Raw genomic sequence first — 16,218 nt, 5'->3', positions numbered from 1 at the left:
AAAAAAAAAAAAAAAAAAAGCTCGAGCTATTCTCTCCGACCTCTCGCAAATAAAATTCCCACCCCCCACTTCGCTCATATCAAAGCCTGCATCAACGTATTCGCACATCCCCTCCTTCCCGCCTTTTTCTTTAAGGTACTTGACCTCCCGCTCAATTCTTTTCCTGCTCTTCCCTTCTTCATCCTCTTTTATCTCTTTCTCCTCTAATCATCCCCTTCCTTGAGGTACGCTTGCCATCCCAATTGCTCTACGTTGCCATTTTATCTAACAGCGCATTTTCTAGTGACTCCCTTTCCCTTCGTCACCAACTTTCAGACATCCCGTGTCTGTCCACCTTTAGCCGTCTCCTCTACTCTCACTTCCTCCTTTCACCCCAATTCTCACAATGGCTGCCAACGGTACCAACGGCGTCCACGCCGACCCTTCCTCTTGGAAGCACTACAACGAGGGTTCTTTCCTCTTCACCGTAGGTCAACCCCTAACTTGCTCGAGCGCGAGTCATCTCTGTTGGAGTCCTCATCGGGCCCTTCACTGCGACTTTGCGCCGAGATTCCGTTTATCCCTCAGTTCAATCGCTAACAATCAACCAGTCCGAGTCCGTTGGTGAGGGTCACCCCGACAAGATCGCTGATCAGGTTTCCGACGCCATCCTCGATGCCTGCCTTCGCGAGGACCCCCTCTCCAAGGTTGCTTGTGAGACTGCCACCAAGACCGGTATGATCATGGTCTTCGGTGAGATCACCACTCAGGCCAAGCTCGACTACCAGAAGGTTGTCCGTGATGCCATTAAGGACATCGGTTACGATGACTCCGAGAAGGGTTTTGACTACAAGACCTGCAACCTGCTCGTCGCCATTGAGCAGCAGTCCCCTGACATTGCCCAGGGTCTCCACTACGAGAAGGCTCTTGAGCAGCTCGGTGCTGGTGACCAGGGTATCATGTTCGGTTATGCCACTGACGAGACCCCTGAGCTCTTCCCACTTACTCTCCTCTTCGCTCACAAGCTCAACGCTGCCATGTCCGCTGCTCGCCGTGACGGCTCCCTCCCCTGGCTCCGACCCGACACCAAGACCCAGGTCACCATCGAGTACAAGCACGACAACGGTGCCGTTGTCCCTCAACGCGTCCACACCGTCGTTGTCTCTGCTCAGCACTCTCCCGACATCACCACCGAGGAGCTCCGAAAGGAGATCAAGGAGAAGATCATCCAGAAGGTCATCCCCGCCAAGTACCTCAGCGATGAGACCATCTACCACATCCAGCCCTCTGGCCTCTTCATCATTGGTGGTCCCCAGGGTGATGCTGGTCTGACCGGCCGAAAGATCATCGTCGACACCTACGGTGGCTGGGGTGCTCACGGTGGCGGTGCTTTCTCCGGTAAGGACTTCTCCAAGGTCGACCGATCTGCTGCCTACGTTGGCCGATGGATCGCCAAGTCCCTGGTCAACGCCGGCCTCTGCCGACGTGCCCTTGTTCAGCTCTCTTACGCCATTGGTGTCGCTGAGCCCCTCTCCATCTACGTCGACTCTTACGGCACCTCTGAGAAGACCTCTGAGGAGCTCGTCGAGATCATCGGCAAGAACTTCGACCTCCGACCTGGAGTCATCGTCCGTGAGCTCAACCTGGACCAGCCCATCTACCTCCAGACTGCCAAGAACGGACACTTCGGTACCAACCAGAGCTTCTCCTGGGAGCAGCCTAAGGAGCTTAAGTTCTAAGCTGGCTTATGATCTAGTATCAAACCACAAAAAAGAGTATTCAACAGCTCTATGCATGCATCACAACAGATGTGTAATCATTTGATTTAGCAACTATAGGCGGCGTACGGTTCTCAACGAAACCTGTGTATCTCCCACCGGAAGGGAGGACGGTCGGTTTCCGGCTTTTGTTTTGTTTATAATTTCTTACCACAACCATTTTGGTTCGACGGCTGTGGGGATTTCTTTCGCGATATACCAGGCACGGAGTGGGCGTCTTTCAACAAAGACATTTTAGGGCAAACCTGCATTTGTGAGGCGAAGCAAAAAAAAGTCAAAGAGACTTGCATTATAACGATACCACGACAAGGGAATGACGAAAAGACGACGCATCCACGTGAAGGCGGCGTTTTGACGAGGAAACAAAAGAACTTCAACATCTTTTTCTTTCCAGGATCTCTAGCCAAGCTGATGCAGTAGGCGGGCGAGACCAGGACGCAGTGGAGGTTGGATTGATCGCTAATTAGAAAATCGATCTTGGAATGATAGAAGGATTCTCAAGGGCTGATGATAGATACGCCCTGTCGCTGCGAAGGCAGACGGCAGCTAGAACCAAGAAAGAAAACAAATTACGGGAATACTATATGAACCTCTTGCTTTCTGTGATATTACTATGAACTTTGCCTACCAATGTACATGTACTGGACCCTTAAACTAAGCTCCGATGCCGGATGGGGTTGTCATGATGGCCTTGGCTGTAAAAGGAAATCCGAAACTCTCATACCCACGCGTAGTTGGTCATAATGCTGGTGGCAACGCCACGGGTTGTTACGCATGTTATCTAAAGCTTCTTATCACGACACCTATCAAACATGAATTTACCAAAGTAATCAATTGCGAGTTTCGTGGGCTAGTCAAAAACGAAGTTGTCTAAGTTTTGGCTATTGATGCTCACATCAATTCCAGAATGCTCTTGGGTTACGAGAACATGCTCCGAAGAGTGAAATCTCAAGTTCAACTCTAAACCTTGTAGAGGCAGTGTAGCTGCCAACCAATGGGCCTAATGGCCTGCCTCCCTTGGAAATTGGACAGATAGACTCCCGCCAGGCGTTTGATTACAGCAGATGCTGCATATGCCTTGGCACAAACGCAATGTACCCAGCCTACCCTGCCAATATGCAACGCTCAAGAAGAAACATTCGTGGTAGGCAAAGACCGATGCCGACATGAATAGGGGTTGCAGTCCGGTCCATTGTTGTCTGCTATATCGACTGTATCTTCTCTGCTTCTGTGGCTGTCACGGTCCAGGGCTCTTGTATGCTCGAGTGAGCCCATCGGGTCAGGCCACGAGAGCAACATGAAGTACGAAGAGTTACCGAAAAGGAAACTCCTAGAGAGATATTCCACTGCGGGCCGTATCCCGGGGTGGCTTGTAGTAGCATATAGCAAATCAACATTGCAGTACAAACGGCCTTATAGAATGCCATGAACCCAATGACACAGTTGTTCGAAAAGTTATAAAAGCGAAAGCCGAAGGGGGGAAGGAAAGGCTATTTCATTGAACTCATCTCTTATGCATGATGTCGTGTCGTACCTAGTATGGGGTATCACAAAAGCCTAATGTGCTCTTCTGGAGGACAGTCACCAGGGCTGGGACTAGCTAAACGCGTTCAAAAGACGTTGATATTCCCGGAAGGAGTGTTCATTTTTCATTCCAGTGATGACCCCCTGCAGAGACCAAACAGTCACGAGTAGTAAACGGCCAGCTGAAACATGTAACAATAAACAAGAGAGTTAAGTCCGAATAGCTCGGGTTTGAAGTGCTAGATGCGGCCAAGGTTGACCATGAATGCACATTGCAAATCCTCTGAGGCTGTGCCAATCACTAAACTCACGCAAGGGCGAGCTTCCGCATCTCATGCCACATGGTAGGGGTCTACTGGGTGGCTATTGTGATGATTGACTGGTAGTATCTATACTTGGAACTTGAGTGAATGGCCCTCAAGGCTGAAACATGTCTATACTTCGCTACTAGCAATTATCTCGCCTGCAGCAAAAGTTGCCTAAGTTTCTTAAATGTGATGAAGGACATGGCCTCCAGTAGCCTATTCTTCATACATATCCCTGCTTGACCGGAGCTTTCTTTTTACAGAGTGTTGTGAGACAAACATCATGCGTATCGTTGGACACCTAGAACCAGCCTGTGCATGAGATATCAGTGGCTTGTGATGGGAAACATTAGGATAGCTTCGCTTGCATCAAGCAGGGAAGAGCACGGACGAAAGAGTATTCATATCCGTAACAAGAGTGAGGGCATGCAAACTTGTGGTGCAAATCATGATAGCTTCCTGCCTATTTGGAGTGATACTTGGGAGTACGAGTATTTGGCTGGTGGATGGAATCTCTTGAGGGTGGACCAGTATGTTACATCCTCTTTCTTCGCAATCGCGACTTCGCGAAATCAAGACACCGGAAGTATGTTCGATGCAAGAACCAGATGCTCTTGTAATGGCGCAATATGCTTGGCACCGATCGAATCGCTCTGTAGTTGCCGATGGCCTGGATCCGAGTGACATTTGGAGGACGATATGGAACATGTATAGACATGAAGTGGGACGCGGAACTCCGCGCTACTGGCTCAACTGAAGGAGGTTGCAGCCGATTTTTCAGTTAGTTAGATAAGCGAAGATAATCTCCATTATACCGATGTTTGTTTTGCACCAGCGCGTCTGCATGTAGAAGGCCGGTGAGTTCCGGCTGGACACTTTAAAGAGCGACTTTAACCTGTCAAGGCACGTTAATCTGCCACCTATAGATCGCTCGTCCGTCATGTTCGGAAGATAGATCCATGGTTTCTTAAGTACCAAGGAGGTAAAAAGAACTCAGTCAGTTGCATTCGGTTCTCTCGTCGAAATGACCTGACCTTGTGAGAGCCACTAGGAGAATCTTTTCGGCGAATATGGAGCTAAAGAGCATGATCTGAGGATGACACATATTTAGAAGCTTCTGATTTGTTTGCTTGTTGGTTTAGATCTTCGACCAACCAACTCAGGTTTGCCCGTTGAGCAAGTTATCCGGACCTATTCATTTCCCGAGCGGAAGTGTTGTTCAAGCAGTTTTCCTGGGAGGGGGCGTGTCCTCTCAGATGCCTGTCTTGAAACACGGGAATAACATCTAACATGCTGTGTATGCATTGTTCTTTAAAGAAGTGTGTACCGATAGAGGTGGAAGGAGACCGAACCAAGCGGGACGCCAAGCCAAGAGAATCTTTTCATCGTGCATATACATCATTGTTTGTTTGAAACAGAAAACGCATGTCTAGGTGAGGCGATCAAAGAGAGCCGATCACATAACAGTATCGGCAGTTGCTGACGAAAGGCTATGGAGTCTTCCCGTTGGGAGCAGATCGGGCGTATTGGGACGTGAAAGAGAGTAGATACGTCGTGTATACTGCTGATCCACAGGGTACTTCAGAACAAGAATGTGACAGAACGGAACGGAACGGCCTCTTGTTTCCGAAAGGCGGTTCATATAGAATGTAGCAAAGGCTAGCCAGTGCATTGCTTCTGATAGTGTCAACATCCAACGGTGAATAACGAGTAGCAAGGCTGGAAGAATTAGCATATTCGACATACACAGTCCAGTGAGTCAAGACCCAGCAGGCCGGATGAGAAGAGGATCGTCCCGGCACGCCATTATAGCGTAATCACTCTGCTGGTAAGTACGGTCCAGGCGCTGAAGGTTCAGAAGCGTAGAAAAGGTGCATTTTGGAGGCGAAGAGGCCCAAGCTTGAATAGTCAACAGCACCGAGGCAATGGTTTGGCAGTCGTCACGGCCGGAATTTGGCCTAGGATCTGCAGGAGAAGCAGACACCAGATGGTGCCGCTAATTGCTACTGTAAGCGATAGTTGGTGACAATGACATGGGTCATTGCCTTGTTGTCGAGAAGGACCAAAAGAAGTGACAGGCTTGTTCGGCGAACTGAGTTGTGTGTATGGATTGGATGATATGATATGGTATTGTTTGTTTGTCTGTACAGTATAGAGGTGGTGTGTCCAGTCGTAGAGCTTGCCGTAGGATGATGAATGGCGTGTGACCGTTTTGGATCATGCATAGGTAGCCGTGCATAGGTACCTTGGGATCCCAGCAAGATTCCCTATTGTCGATTGTTAATGGTACATTTATCCTTGTGTTGGCTGAGGTTGGAGAATGAAAGTTGCAAGGGAGGCAGCAGCTTGGAGACCGTCAATGACTCTGTGATGGTTGTGGAAGGCGGCGGGACTCCGTAAAAGCGGGTCTGTGCTACGGGCACTAAGCCCGAAGTGAGCTTCAATAGAGGGCAATAGACGGAAGGTGTCACCCGTGGCCGGTGCCTCGATTCAGCCCAATCGGTCGGGAACGGCCTTACTTTACAGGGCAGGGAGGGGCTATCCGACAACAATACCAAGCGCGTTTTGAGGACAATAGGAAGCTGCAAGCCGCCAAGCCACGCCTCAACAGCCACTTGACGCCTTCCGCTTTTCTATCTGCCAACCTACCTCTCTCCCTGCTTCCTTACCTGGCCAATTTTGATGGATAGCACTTGCCGATTCGGCAAGTTTTTCAGCAAGGGGGAGACTATGAAGATGCTATACCAAGATGAGGCAATATTGCCAGTACCAAGTTAGTGACCCAGGCAGGTAGGCTGTAGTAAGTGGTTGATTGACCACCAACGATACCTTCAATGATCGTCACTTGTTTTATGTCAGAATTACTGTCTCTGACGGATGCATAACTTGTTGGGTTATCCTCCTCGTGGCTGCTGCTGATCTGCTACAGTCTCACATGTTACTTGAATAATCAGAACACCATAACATCGGAATACTGCATAGCATGGTAACACAGCAGCAGGTCCTGTGCCAAAAAGTCCTTTCATAAATCATTTGTCAAAAGGAAGTTCACATAATAGCCAACGTTTGAATACAAGCACCTGATAGTTAACGTTAACGAACAAACGCCGAAGAAGGAAATAAATAGCTATGCAGCCATCCTCAGCGTCTATCAATAGGCAATAGCATCCCGCCAACAAGCAAAAATAAGACATTACAATACACATGTTTTATGTCTCGATGTAAACCTACTGGTACGTACAGTACAGTACTTTAATTGCCCTATCCGGTGCTAGAGTCCATCCCATTCCACGGAGATGGTATTGGGGTGGTCCTCGCGTTGGTTTCAGCCCTTTTTACAGGTGTGGAGGGGGCGTGTATAGTTATTATTCATCATCATCAGCCTTTTGAGGAAATGCTCACAAGAGCACATTGGGCACAATGCAGTTCAGTTCAGTTCATTTCAGTCCAGAACTGAACCCGCCAGAACGGACGTAACTTTCGGCTGAGGCTCAGAGGTTGTATCCTTTGGTCGTCTTAGCCACGCCCTGCCCTCCTCGGGAACCTGCTTGTGACATATAATCTTGATGCCTCGGCTCTGTTGGTGGCTTGATCCTGGCTGAATCAGCTAGAGTACAAGACTCTCTCTACTGTATGTACATGAGAGTCAGGTTCAGGTTCAGGCTGAGATTGAAGGATCCATTCATCCTCTTACCCTGAGCTATTGTAGTTGTATGGGAAATGATGGCTTACAGAGTCTCAACCAGGGTCCATGCATGTCATGTCATGTTTTCACACACACCCACCCTCTTCCCCTGCGCGGGTAGATGGGATTCTTCTACGGATCTTGTTTGCTGTTGACTGCACTATTGTGCTGTAGAAACCCGTCGCGGCTCCACGTACAGACAATCAATCAGGTATTGAATAGGTTCTGTTCTGTATTGTCCAACACTCCATGACCAAAGTCAAGGAGACGACTCGCTTGCATGTTTCCCCCTTTTCCTGGCCTCCCTTCAGTCCAACTATATGTAAACATTCTTTCCACCGTGAATACCAGATCAATCTCCGAATTTCTCTCTTAACTCTATCCTGCGTATCATTTCATTCTCGCGTCACCACAAGCCTAGCAAGCCAGAGACAACCCTATCATAGGTGGCGCATATCTCTCGACCACCATACTACATCCCGACCTTTCCTATTGTGTCGAGAACAAGTTCTTGTCTTCCCGTTGGCGTAAACGGCAATCTCCTCGTTGAGAAAGTTTCATAAACGATCGTCCTGCCATACTGGGATATCAGGACGTCTCCGGATTAGCAGCAACCTCTTTACTTTTCTACAAATCAGCTACCACCCGCACCCGCACCCTCTTCATCTACTACCTTCTTGAAAGAGTACATAAATCGGAGGCACATTCATAAAAGTTCTTCTGCTGTCATCATATACCTCAACACACATAAAACAAACATGGACCCTCCCAACAGCACTCCTCAGCCTCAAGACCCTCAAGTCACCGTTCCCAAAGACAACACTCCTCCTCCAGCATATACTCCAAGACGTATTCCTCCTCAAGTCGCTTCATTGGTGACACAACTTCTTGAAGCACGAAGTTCCATCGCCAATATGTCTAATCGTATGCAACAAGCGGAGCGCCCAACAGTTGCCGGCAATACACTGCTTTCCGACAATGTCTCTGATGATCAGGACGAGACATCCGAGGGAAGCTCACCAATCAGTCTACGCATCGACACATCCGTCAAGGTGTCACGCAGTAACAACATTGTATGCTTGACAGCCACGCCTGCAGAGCAAGCCAATGCTATTGCCAGAGCGGTTGTACAGGCTCTGCATGAGGGGAGCTCTGGACGCTGTGGCATCCCAATGATTGATGAATCTGGATGCCCACGACCTCTGAAGATTGATGTAGATGCTGGTCTTGTCGTTGAAGGCACAGGCAATGTCATCGGAAGCCGAGATGTCATCGGCGAGCTCCTTCAAAAGCGCAGTATCCCTTCAGTCCGAAGACCTCGCGATGATGATGAGGACGAAGATGAAGGCTTTATGCCGGCAAAGAGACGCCGATCAAGCCAGTAAACCGGCCAAGATACATCTTGGCATACTGGCTTTTATTTACGATCTGTTCCTATCTAGCGTCTGGATAATAAGAACATGATTTCCCAGATGACTGGCGATACAGGGACGTTTATTTCTGAAAGAGGGAGACAAAATAACTCGCTGTTGTTTCTGACGAGTGTGGAGATGGAGAGAACCTGTATTCAAGCGTTTCTTGTTTGTGCTTCAGTCTCAGACTTTTGTTTCGAGATAGCGTTTTTGAGATGAGCAGAATTTACGGCCTTTTGATGACAATTAGAGGACACACCGGGTTTAGGGAGTTGAGTGTTACTGCTGCTGCAGGTATTACCTGACGGGAGGGAGGACAGCGCCAATATGGAGGCAGTGGATGTGAGACAGATGGGATGCCCAGATGATCAGAAGGAGTATGTCACTGATCTACCTAATACATATGCTTAGGTACTTGCCTCACGATTGCTGAATAAATCACCTTATCAATTCATCATATGAAGACTTGAGTTGCTTCCATTCTACCAACATCACAACCAGTTTCATTTGCATTTTGCAGGATTTCAGTAGTTGACTGAACAATAAGGTTGACTTCCTCTGGCAGATCAAGGTTCAATAGGTTCATTACAGAAAAAGTTGTTCGCAGCAACTGAACTCTAACTATCGTCAACACAGCTGTGACTCGCTCGCACAAAAGCCTACGACCCTGTACAGCAGACACAGCCAGTTTAGTGAGAACGAATGTAAATGAGAGTCCTTGACACCGGCTCACTCATCTCACTTGCTTCATCCAGACAACTTCAACCATCACTAGATTTACAACAATCCCGACAATCATGTTGACGGACAAGACCGCTTCTCAGGCTCGAGGTAGCTACAACCGTTCCCATCATACTCTTCTGGGTAGTCCTAATGCCTCCTCAGCTGTTTCATCCCCTGATCTCCGACCCATCATTATCTCGGGTCCTTCTGGTGTTGGCAAAGGCACACTGATGCAAATGCTCATTGATTCCAACCCAGGCCAGTTCTCAGCGACTGTCTCTCATACAACACGCAAGCCACGCCCAGGAGAGAAGGAGGGGATTGCGTACCACTTTGTTTCTCCTGCTATCTTCTCGGAAATGATCACAAGGGGCCGTTTCATTGAACACACGCTCTTCAGTGGCAATCATTACGGCACAAGCAAAGATACCGTTGCTCGTCAAAAGCTGCAAGGGTCTACTGCTTTACTTGACATAGATGTCGAGGGCGTCAAGGCAATCGTTGAGTCTGGAAGCCTTGATGCACGCTGTGTGTTTATAACACCTCCGAGTCTTAAGACTCTTGAGGAACGACTTCGTGGCCGAGAGACGGAGACTGAAGAAAGCATACAGAGGCGCCTGGCCCGAGCCAAACATGAACTCCAGTATGCCGAAACTTCTGGAGTTTATGATATTGTCATCACTAATGACGACCTTGGCAAGGCGTATGAGCAATTGGAAGCATTTGCCTTTGGAAGCCACAGATAAGCTGGCTACTTAGTTAGCAGTGATTGGAAGGTCAGCCACACAGCGTGTTGGCCTGTTGCTATCAACTTGAGAACTCGGCACCAGACTACAGCCCATCTTCCGCCTTAGCCATCGTCATCGTCTCTGAGCTTGCTCAATAGTTCACATCTACAGCGCCATTCCCGCTGTCATCACACCCCACGCTACAGTATTTATGGCGTCTGCGTTTCTATCACCAGTCGGTTGGTAAGCACAACCATTCCGATGGAATGGTAGCTTTCTACCGAATAAAGCACGGGCACCCTTCTCTCTGGTCCCTTCCCAATTGTTGTCCCAGTTGAGAGGTTCGGGTCGATCAAGCGGTGTCGATCCCTTTTGTTTTCCAGATGGCTATTGACGCCCGCTAATACTAGGACACTCTTGGTCACTGGTATACTCCTTTGAACTCGACATAGTCAAAGGTATCAGACGGGTGGTGTCACTTATGGGTGTGACGATTGACTGTGGCCAAGTCTGCTTGCCAAGAATATACAACTGACAACTAAGCTCTTACGAATCATCGCCTTGGCCAGGCAGGGGCTTCTTCCAGCACTTTTCTGTTCTTTCATTCGAATCAACTCTTGGAACCGTTGATGAGAAACATGGCTGCTAGGAGAGACATAAGCACTTGGGAAACAGTGGGACCCATGATTAATAGAGGTATCCAGTATTTCCATATCTCAGCACCTTGGGAACAGACATGAAGGAAAAAGAAGGATTTGAACTATAACGAGCCTTATCAATCTTCAGCAATCGGCTAATTGCGAAGATGGTAGACAATGCATTTCTTCAAGTCCAAGACTCTTACCGTCTTTTTAGCAGCCAATAGCCAAGGTACCCACTGCAATGATCCGTGCTCAACAGTGAGCTCTCGCCTCCATCTCCACCAAATCTCAACTCTGTTTCTATACTTTGATGGCCGTAGCTGTAGCTGTATGCGCAAGCATCTTTCGTCTGTTGGTGCACTTGGTGGAGGTTTTTCTTTACTTGGAGCTGAACAGATCTTGTTTCCATCTGCTCGAGACTCACAGAGTAGCCTTTGTCAAATTCCTACAACGGTGCTCAACAGACGCCATCATTCCGTATTGCTCACCTCATTCTCATTACCATTCTCATTCTCATTCTACGACAACCGCAGCCATGGCCAATCTCACCATTCGCAATCTTACCATAAACCCCATCGAACTCATCGAGGTTGAGAGGTTTGAAGGTCAACGTGTCAGAACAGGCGGTGTTCTTTCCAGCATGACAAGCTTCATGAGCAGTTCACACAAAACACATGCAAAAGGTGATGCGATTCTCAAGGAGGAAGCATCCGTCAATATCGCTCCTTTCGAGGTCAAAGATACCGAGATTCGATCTGCCGATAAGAACAAGGAGGTTGTTCGCCTCACCTTCAAATATGAGGGTTACAAATATGAAGTCGATATCCCAAGCCCCGCCAATAAGTCGTCTGTTATGAAGAATCTCGATGGCGGAAAACACGACTTGACTGTCGTTTACACCCCCAACGGCACTTTCCTCGCCATCTTCTCATCTGCTCAGCTCCATAGATGGATGGAAGAACTTCACGACGATTGGCCTCTCCCTTTGCTGTCCATTCCTGGCACGCACAACTCACCAACATGCTTTACCGCCCTTCCTTCTGTTCGATGTCAAGCTGTGGACATTCCAGAGCAACTCCGAAATGGCGTCCGCTTCCTGGACATTCGGGTTTCTGTAAGCCCCAGCAGTGATGATCTTGCTCTTGTTCACAGTGTATTTCCCATCTCTTTGACTGGAACCAGGTACTTTAGACACATGGTCGAAGACATCTATAAGTTCCTCGACGAGAACACAAGCGAAACCATCATCATGAGTATCAAGCGCGAGGGTACTGGCAGAGGTAGCGACCAGCAGCTCGGTAAATACCTGAAGCACAGCTACGTTGACAAGAGGCAAGACCGCTGGTGGACTGAGCCCAGAATTCCCACTCTAGGCAGTGCTCGTGGCCGCATTATTATCGTCCGACGATTTTACTTGGATGAGGAGATGCATAACTCATGCTGGGATGGCTGTGGCTGGGGTATCGATGCAGGCGACTGGCCTGACAATTGTGAAGACGGAAAGGTGGGTGAAGGAGAGCATATCCACGTTCAGGATTTCTACACAGTCACCGAGAGCCAAAACATCCAGAAGAAGATCGAGTTCTGTCGCCGACAGCTCGAGCGCGCTGCTGAACAGACATTTGCCCACACTGGCTTGAACGGTCATAAAGAGGGTGTTAATCTGCCTCCGTTCATCATCAACTTTCTGACAGCAAGCAACTTCTTCAATGCTACCTGTTGGCCAGAGCGCATCGCCGCCAAGGTCAACCCCTCTGTTATCGAATACCTCTGCATGTGCCATGGAGAGGAAGGCAAGGGACCCAACAAGCTCAAGATCGGCTCAGCAGCCACTGGCATCGTTGTTACTGACTGGGTAGGTCATAGAGATGACTGGGATCTGATCCGTTGCATTGTTGGAATGAATGCAAGACTGCAGCTCATGAGGTCAGCGCAGCAATGATAGGAATGGGCGTTTGGCATTTAGATACCATGACACAAAAGCTTAGACATCAATTTTACTTTGACAGATACTTAGACATATAATTATTCACAATAGCAAGCACAAGATTATACAGCATGGGAAAAGACTCGATGATCAAAGAATGATATTTATTAATTGGTTGTTGCATCATCTATAAGGGATGCATGTGACTTCATATAATCGTGAATCTATCAAAGCTTGTTAGCTGCGACGTTCTCCAAAATATCTCATAAGAAAGAATATAAAGGGAACCAGATCAGTTCTCCAAGGTGAATAGGTTGTTCGTCACGATGAACTCGGATAGAGCTAATAATAGCGTGGTCATCATATGGTAGGGGTCGATGTGTATGAATGAAAAAGGTTTTCCTTACCATAAAGTGCTGGATAACGGCATTGGCGTATCTCTTGTTTACCTACGGCGGAGTCAGCATGGCCGCATCATTTTTGAGTGCAGCAAAAAAGCGTAAGATGCAATCTGTTCAGGTTAGTGATGAGGTCCCAAGCATGTCGACAAGTGGTGAGTCGCGTACCAATCAATCAGAAGTTGCTGTTGTGTTCATGTCCCAGAATCCGAGGATCCCGAATCAAACAGTGTGAATACAATTTTGAAATAACTCATCACGAAAGAGATGGATATGCAAGAGAAAGAATTCTTTGTCTAGGTACCTAGATCCTCAACAGTCAGCCACCGGTTCCTCAACCAGACATCGACAAGAATCCATTTCCAAGATAGCCACGATCAGGTGACGAAGTATCAACAAGAGGTCCCACTACACACCCACCACAAGGATTTGTACGTCCTTGCTTTTCTAGGGCGGGAGGCAGCAGTACTCGTTTATGTCCGCCCGTTCGTTCAAATCTTCATCATACAGTGGCCAGGGAGAGCTCGATATGAGGAGGGCAAGTAGCATTACCTATTGACAAACGCGAGTTAGCAATTGCAGTCATGATAGTGAAGCAAGCAAAGGTGCGTTGTGATCTCCAGTCAGACAAGGCTGAAACTAATACAACAGTATCCACATAGTATATTAAGAATGAGGAATCCCTAAGGTGTCGTTTTGATCATCATACGGAGAGGGGGGGGAATGTGAAGAAAGAAAGAATGTGTACCAACCTTTTGAGTTTGTAGCAAAAATCGACGCGCTCGACCGGCAAGCGCGTCCAGCAGATGGATAGCAAGCAAAACAAAACAACTGGTGACTGGTCAGTAAAGGATTCAAGACAGAGGTGTCCTGCAAATGCTGAAGTCCAAAGCTTTCTCAGTGTAATTCTAGAGATTGCTAAATCACCATTGGTTGGTCTGATTTGGATTGTTCGTGTATGATGTTCATCATAAAAAGCAGACAAGAAAGCAGGAGAAGAGTAGAGTCTTACCTAGAAAAAAGAAAAGGTCATGGCTGCGCAGAATTGACAACGCTTTCGCATCGCGTGCGCGAGCCAGACCTTGAGGAATGAAGAGAAGAGGTTTTCAGCGAAGAAAGCACGAAGTCAAGAAAATTTATTGTTGGTGGAGGTTGGAATTGCTGACTGTACACCTGCCCTAGTCCGTTTTGGCTTTAGTTAGACCCCGCAATCCGCCACCCGACCCCTTCCGTGTGGCGCATGATGTGGCGAATTATCACCGCCATAAAGGGTCTCATAAGCGCCCTCGATGTATGCGTTGTACTTGAACTCTCCAACCTATTTTCCAACCGAGTTGGAGTTCAAACGAGATACGAATTCACTATGGCGTCCTTACAGGCGTTGTGGGGTCCAGCGACCCGGCAGCTCCTGCGAGTCGCTGTGGCCAAAACCACAAACGTGGTTCGGACTAAACTCGATGTTATAGCACGGCCCCTGCAAAACCATCTCAGATCCGCCAGAGTTGCTCGACAGCCCATTCACCCCGTTGCTGCTCTTCGACAGCAGAGACGCCATACCGGTCGATGGTTTTCGAGCTCCACGGCCCAGAACGTCAACCGGGTCATTCGGAGGTTCGTTAGCTCCGAGTCCAAGGCTGCTCGCTTCGACCGATCTAAGCTCCCGAGCTCGAACACTTCACGACGTGTTGCGCAGTTCTCTGGTCGAGCTCCTTTTGCCAACGCTCTCCGTCCCAATTTGACGGGTGGAGCTTTCCCCCGAAGTGCCGGTGGATATAGCCTTGGAGGAAGTGCTCGATACTTCTCCCATGGTCCGGCCGCTCCGGCCCAGGTCGTGCAGAATGTCTCTCAAGCTATGAGAGCATTCTTCCTTTCTGGCCAGAAGCTCCGCTATGATGGCCTCAGCCCTCGAGGTGATCGACAGTACCGAGCGGTCTCGCCTGTTGAAGACCAGGCCATGAACAAGCTCTCCGCCTTCTCCAACAACACCCCCGGCGCTTACGTTGACTTCAACCTCAGCCCCACCGTTACAGCTCTTAGCCCTCTTGCCGCCGCTATTCCCTTTGCCTCTGAGACCTCTGGTTTCAAGGCCGAGGCTGCTGCCGCTGGTGCTTCTCTCAACACCGAGGGTTTCCTCGATGTTTTGGCTTCTGACTTTGGTCGAGCATTACAGGATCTCAGAGCGGTCGATACCGACCTCCGGAAGCTTGCGATTTTAGGTGACCTTCCAGTTTTATTAGAAAAGCACAACACTCTTCGAGTCCGCTTCCCCGGCGTCGACGCTGAAACCATCGAGCGATTATGTGATGATCTTGGGATTCAGCGCGGTGTGGTGGGTCAAGATCCCGAGTTTGACGAGGTTGCCGGTGTACCAGTGGCCCTCAAGTTTCCATTCGCCCCTGACAGTGCTAAACCGCAAAGCGTATCACTTCGGTCTTTGGAAGGTTATGATACCGATGAGATCTCGACTCTTGACGAGGAATATTTTGTTCACGCTGAGTGTTTGGACGAAATGGCTGACAACCCGTGGTTGGCTGAGACGGACGGATACGAGTCAATGTCACCTCCGGCCAGTTCAGTAGCTGGACAGTCGGAAAGCTACGAGGGCCTTGAGGGAATTTATCGCTTCCTTGAGGAATGTGACCAGGCCAAGGGAAAGGTTGGTCGAGTGAATTGATTTTGAGCGAAACGATACCAGAATGCCACATGAAAATTGTTGAGCATGTACATTTAACGACCGACACTCTCTACCCTTGATGACAGTAGCTAGATTTAGTATGAACCATAACTAGCATTTTACCAATTGATTTTCCTTGAGTACATGTTAGCCGCCTGTTGATTGGAAGACCTGAACGTGTGATTGTCGTGATGAATGGTAATGTCCATCGTATTACTGAAGTCTTACCCGAAATTCATTGATAGAGCACAGGGAAAGTCCCTATTTGTTCATCATTAGATAGTTCTATCGGGTAACTGGCTGATTTGTTCAGTCGATGCATCAGGTCGTGGTTGATTTGATGAGGGGATAGCCAGGGGTTGTTGAGGCTTTGAACTGGAGCGTTTTGGATTCAAGAGGTCGGTGCGAGTAGATACATCCTGAAGAAATATTGCCATCGACAGC

The 16,218-nt window shown here is 48.5% G+C and overlaps 5 protein-coding genes across 5 annotated transcripts; all 5 read left to right on the top strand.

Moving 5' to 3' along the window:
- Positions 1–385: 385 nt before the first annotated feature.
- Positions 386–1,718, top strand: FIESC28_10536 (uncharacterized protein; the record flags this gene model as incomplete). Its single annotated transcript, XM_031164667.1, has 2 exons — positions 386–466; positions 591–1,718. 2 exons carry the CDS (start codon positions 386–388, stop codon positions 1,716–1,718), a joined length of 1,209 nt encoding a protein of 402 aa, XP_031011312.1.
- Positions 1,719–8,029: 6,311 nt separating this feature from the next.
- On the top strand, positions 8,030–8,656 carry FIESC28_10535 (uncharacterized protein; the record flags this gene model as incomplete). The annotated part of the gene is made up of 1 exon (XM_031164666.1): positions 8,030–8,656. The coding sequence occupies one exon, from the start codon at positions 8,030–8,032 to the stop codon at positions 8,654–8,656; it is 627 nt and encodes a 208-aa protein (XP_031011311.1).
- Positions 8,657–9,480: 824 nt separating this feature from the next.
- On the top strand, positions 9,481–10,152 carry FIESC28_10534 (uncharacterized protein; the record flags this gene model as incomplete). Its single annotated transcript, XM_031164665.1, has 1 exon — positions 9,481–10,152. The coding sequence occupies one exon, from the start codon at positions 9,481–9,483 to the stop codon at positions 10,150–10,152; it is 672 nt and encodes a 223-aa protein (XP_031011310.1).
- A 1,158-nt stretch (positions 10,153–11,310) lies between these two features.
- Positions 11,311–12,717, top strand: FIESC28_10533 (uncharacterized protein; the record flags this gene model as incomplete). The annotated part of the gene is made up of 1 exon (XM_031164664.1): positions 11,311–12,717. The coding sequence occupies one exon, from the start codon at positions 11,311–11,313 to the stop codon at positions 12,715–12,717; it is 1,407 nt and encodes a 468-aa protein (XP_031011309.1).
- Positions 12,718–14,463: 1,746 nt separating this feature from the next.
- FIESC28_10532 (uncharacterized protein) lies at positions 14,464–15,774 on the top strand (the record flags this gene model as incomplete). The annotated part of the gene is made up of 1 exon (XM_031164663.1): positions 14,464–15,774. The coding sequence occupies one exon, from the start codon at positions 14,464–14,466 to the stop codon at positions 15,772–15,774; it is 1,311 nt and encodes a 436-aa protein (XP_031011308.1).
- Positions 15,775–16,218: the final 444 nt, after the last annotated feature.

Source organism: Fusarium coffeatum, assembly GCF_003316985.1.
Source record: "Fusarium coffeatum strain FIESC_28 chromosome Unknown BRIP53273_contig_320, whole genome shotgun sequence".
Classification (NCBI taxonomy): Eukaryota; Fungi; Ascomycota; class Sordariomycetes; order Hypocreales; family Nectriaceae; genus Fusarium; species Fusarium coffeatum.
This window is presented reverse-complemented; position numbering and strand designations above follow the sequence as displayed.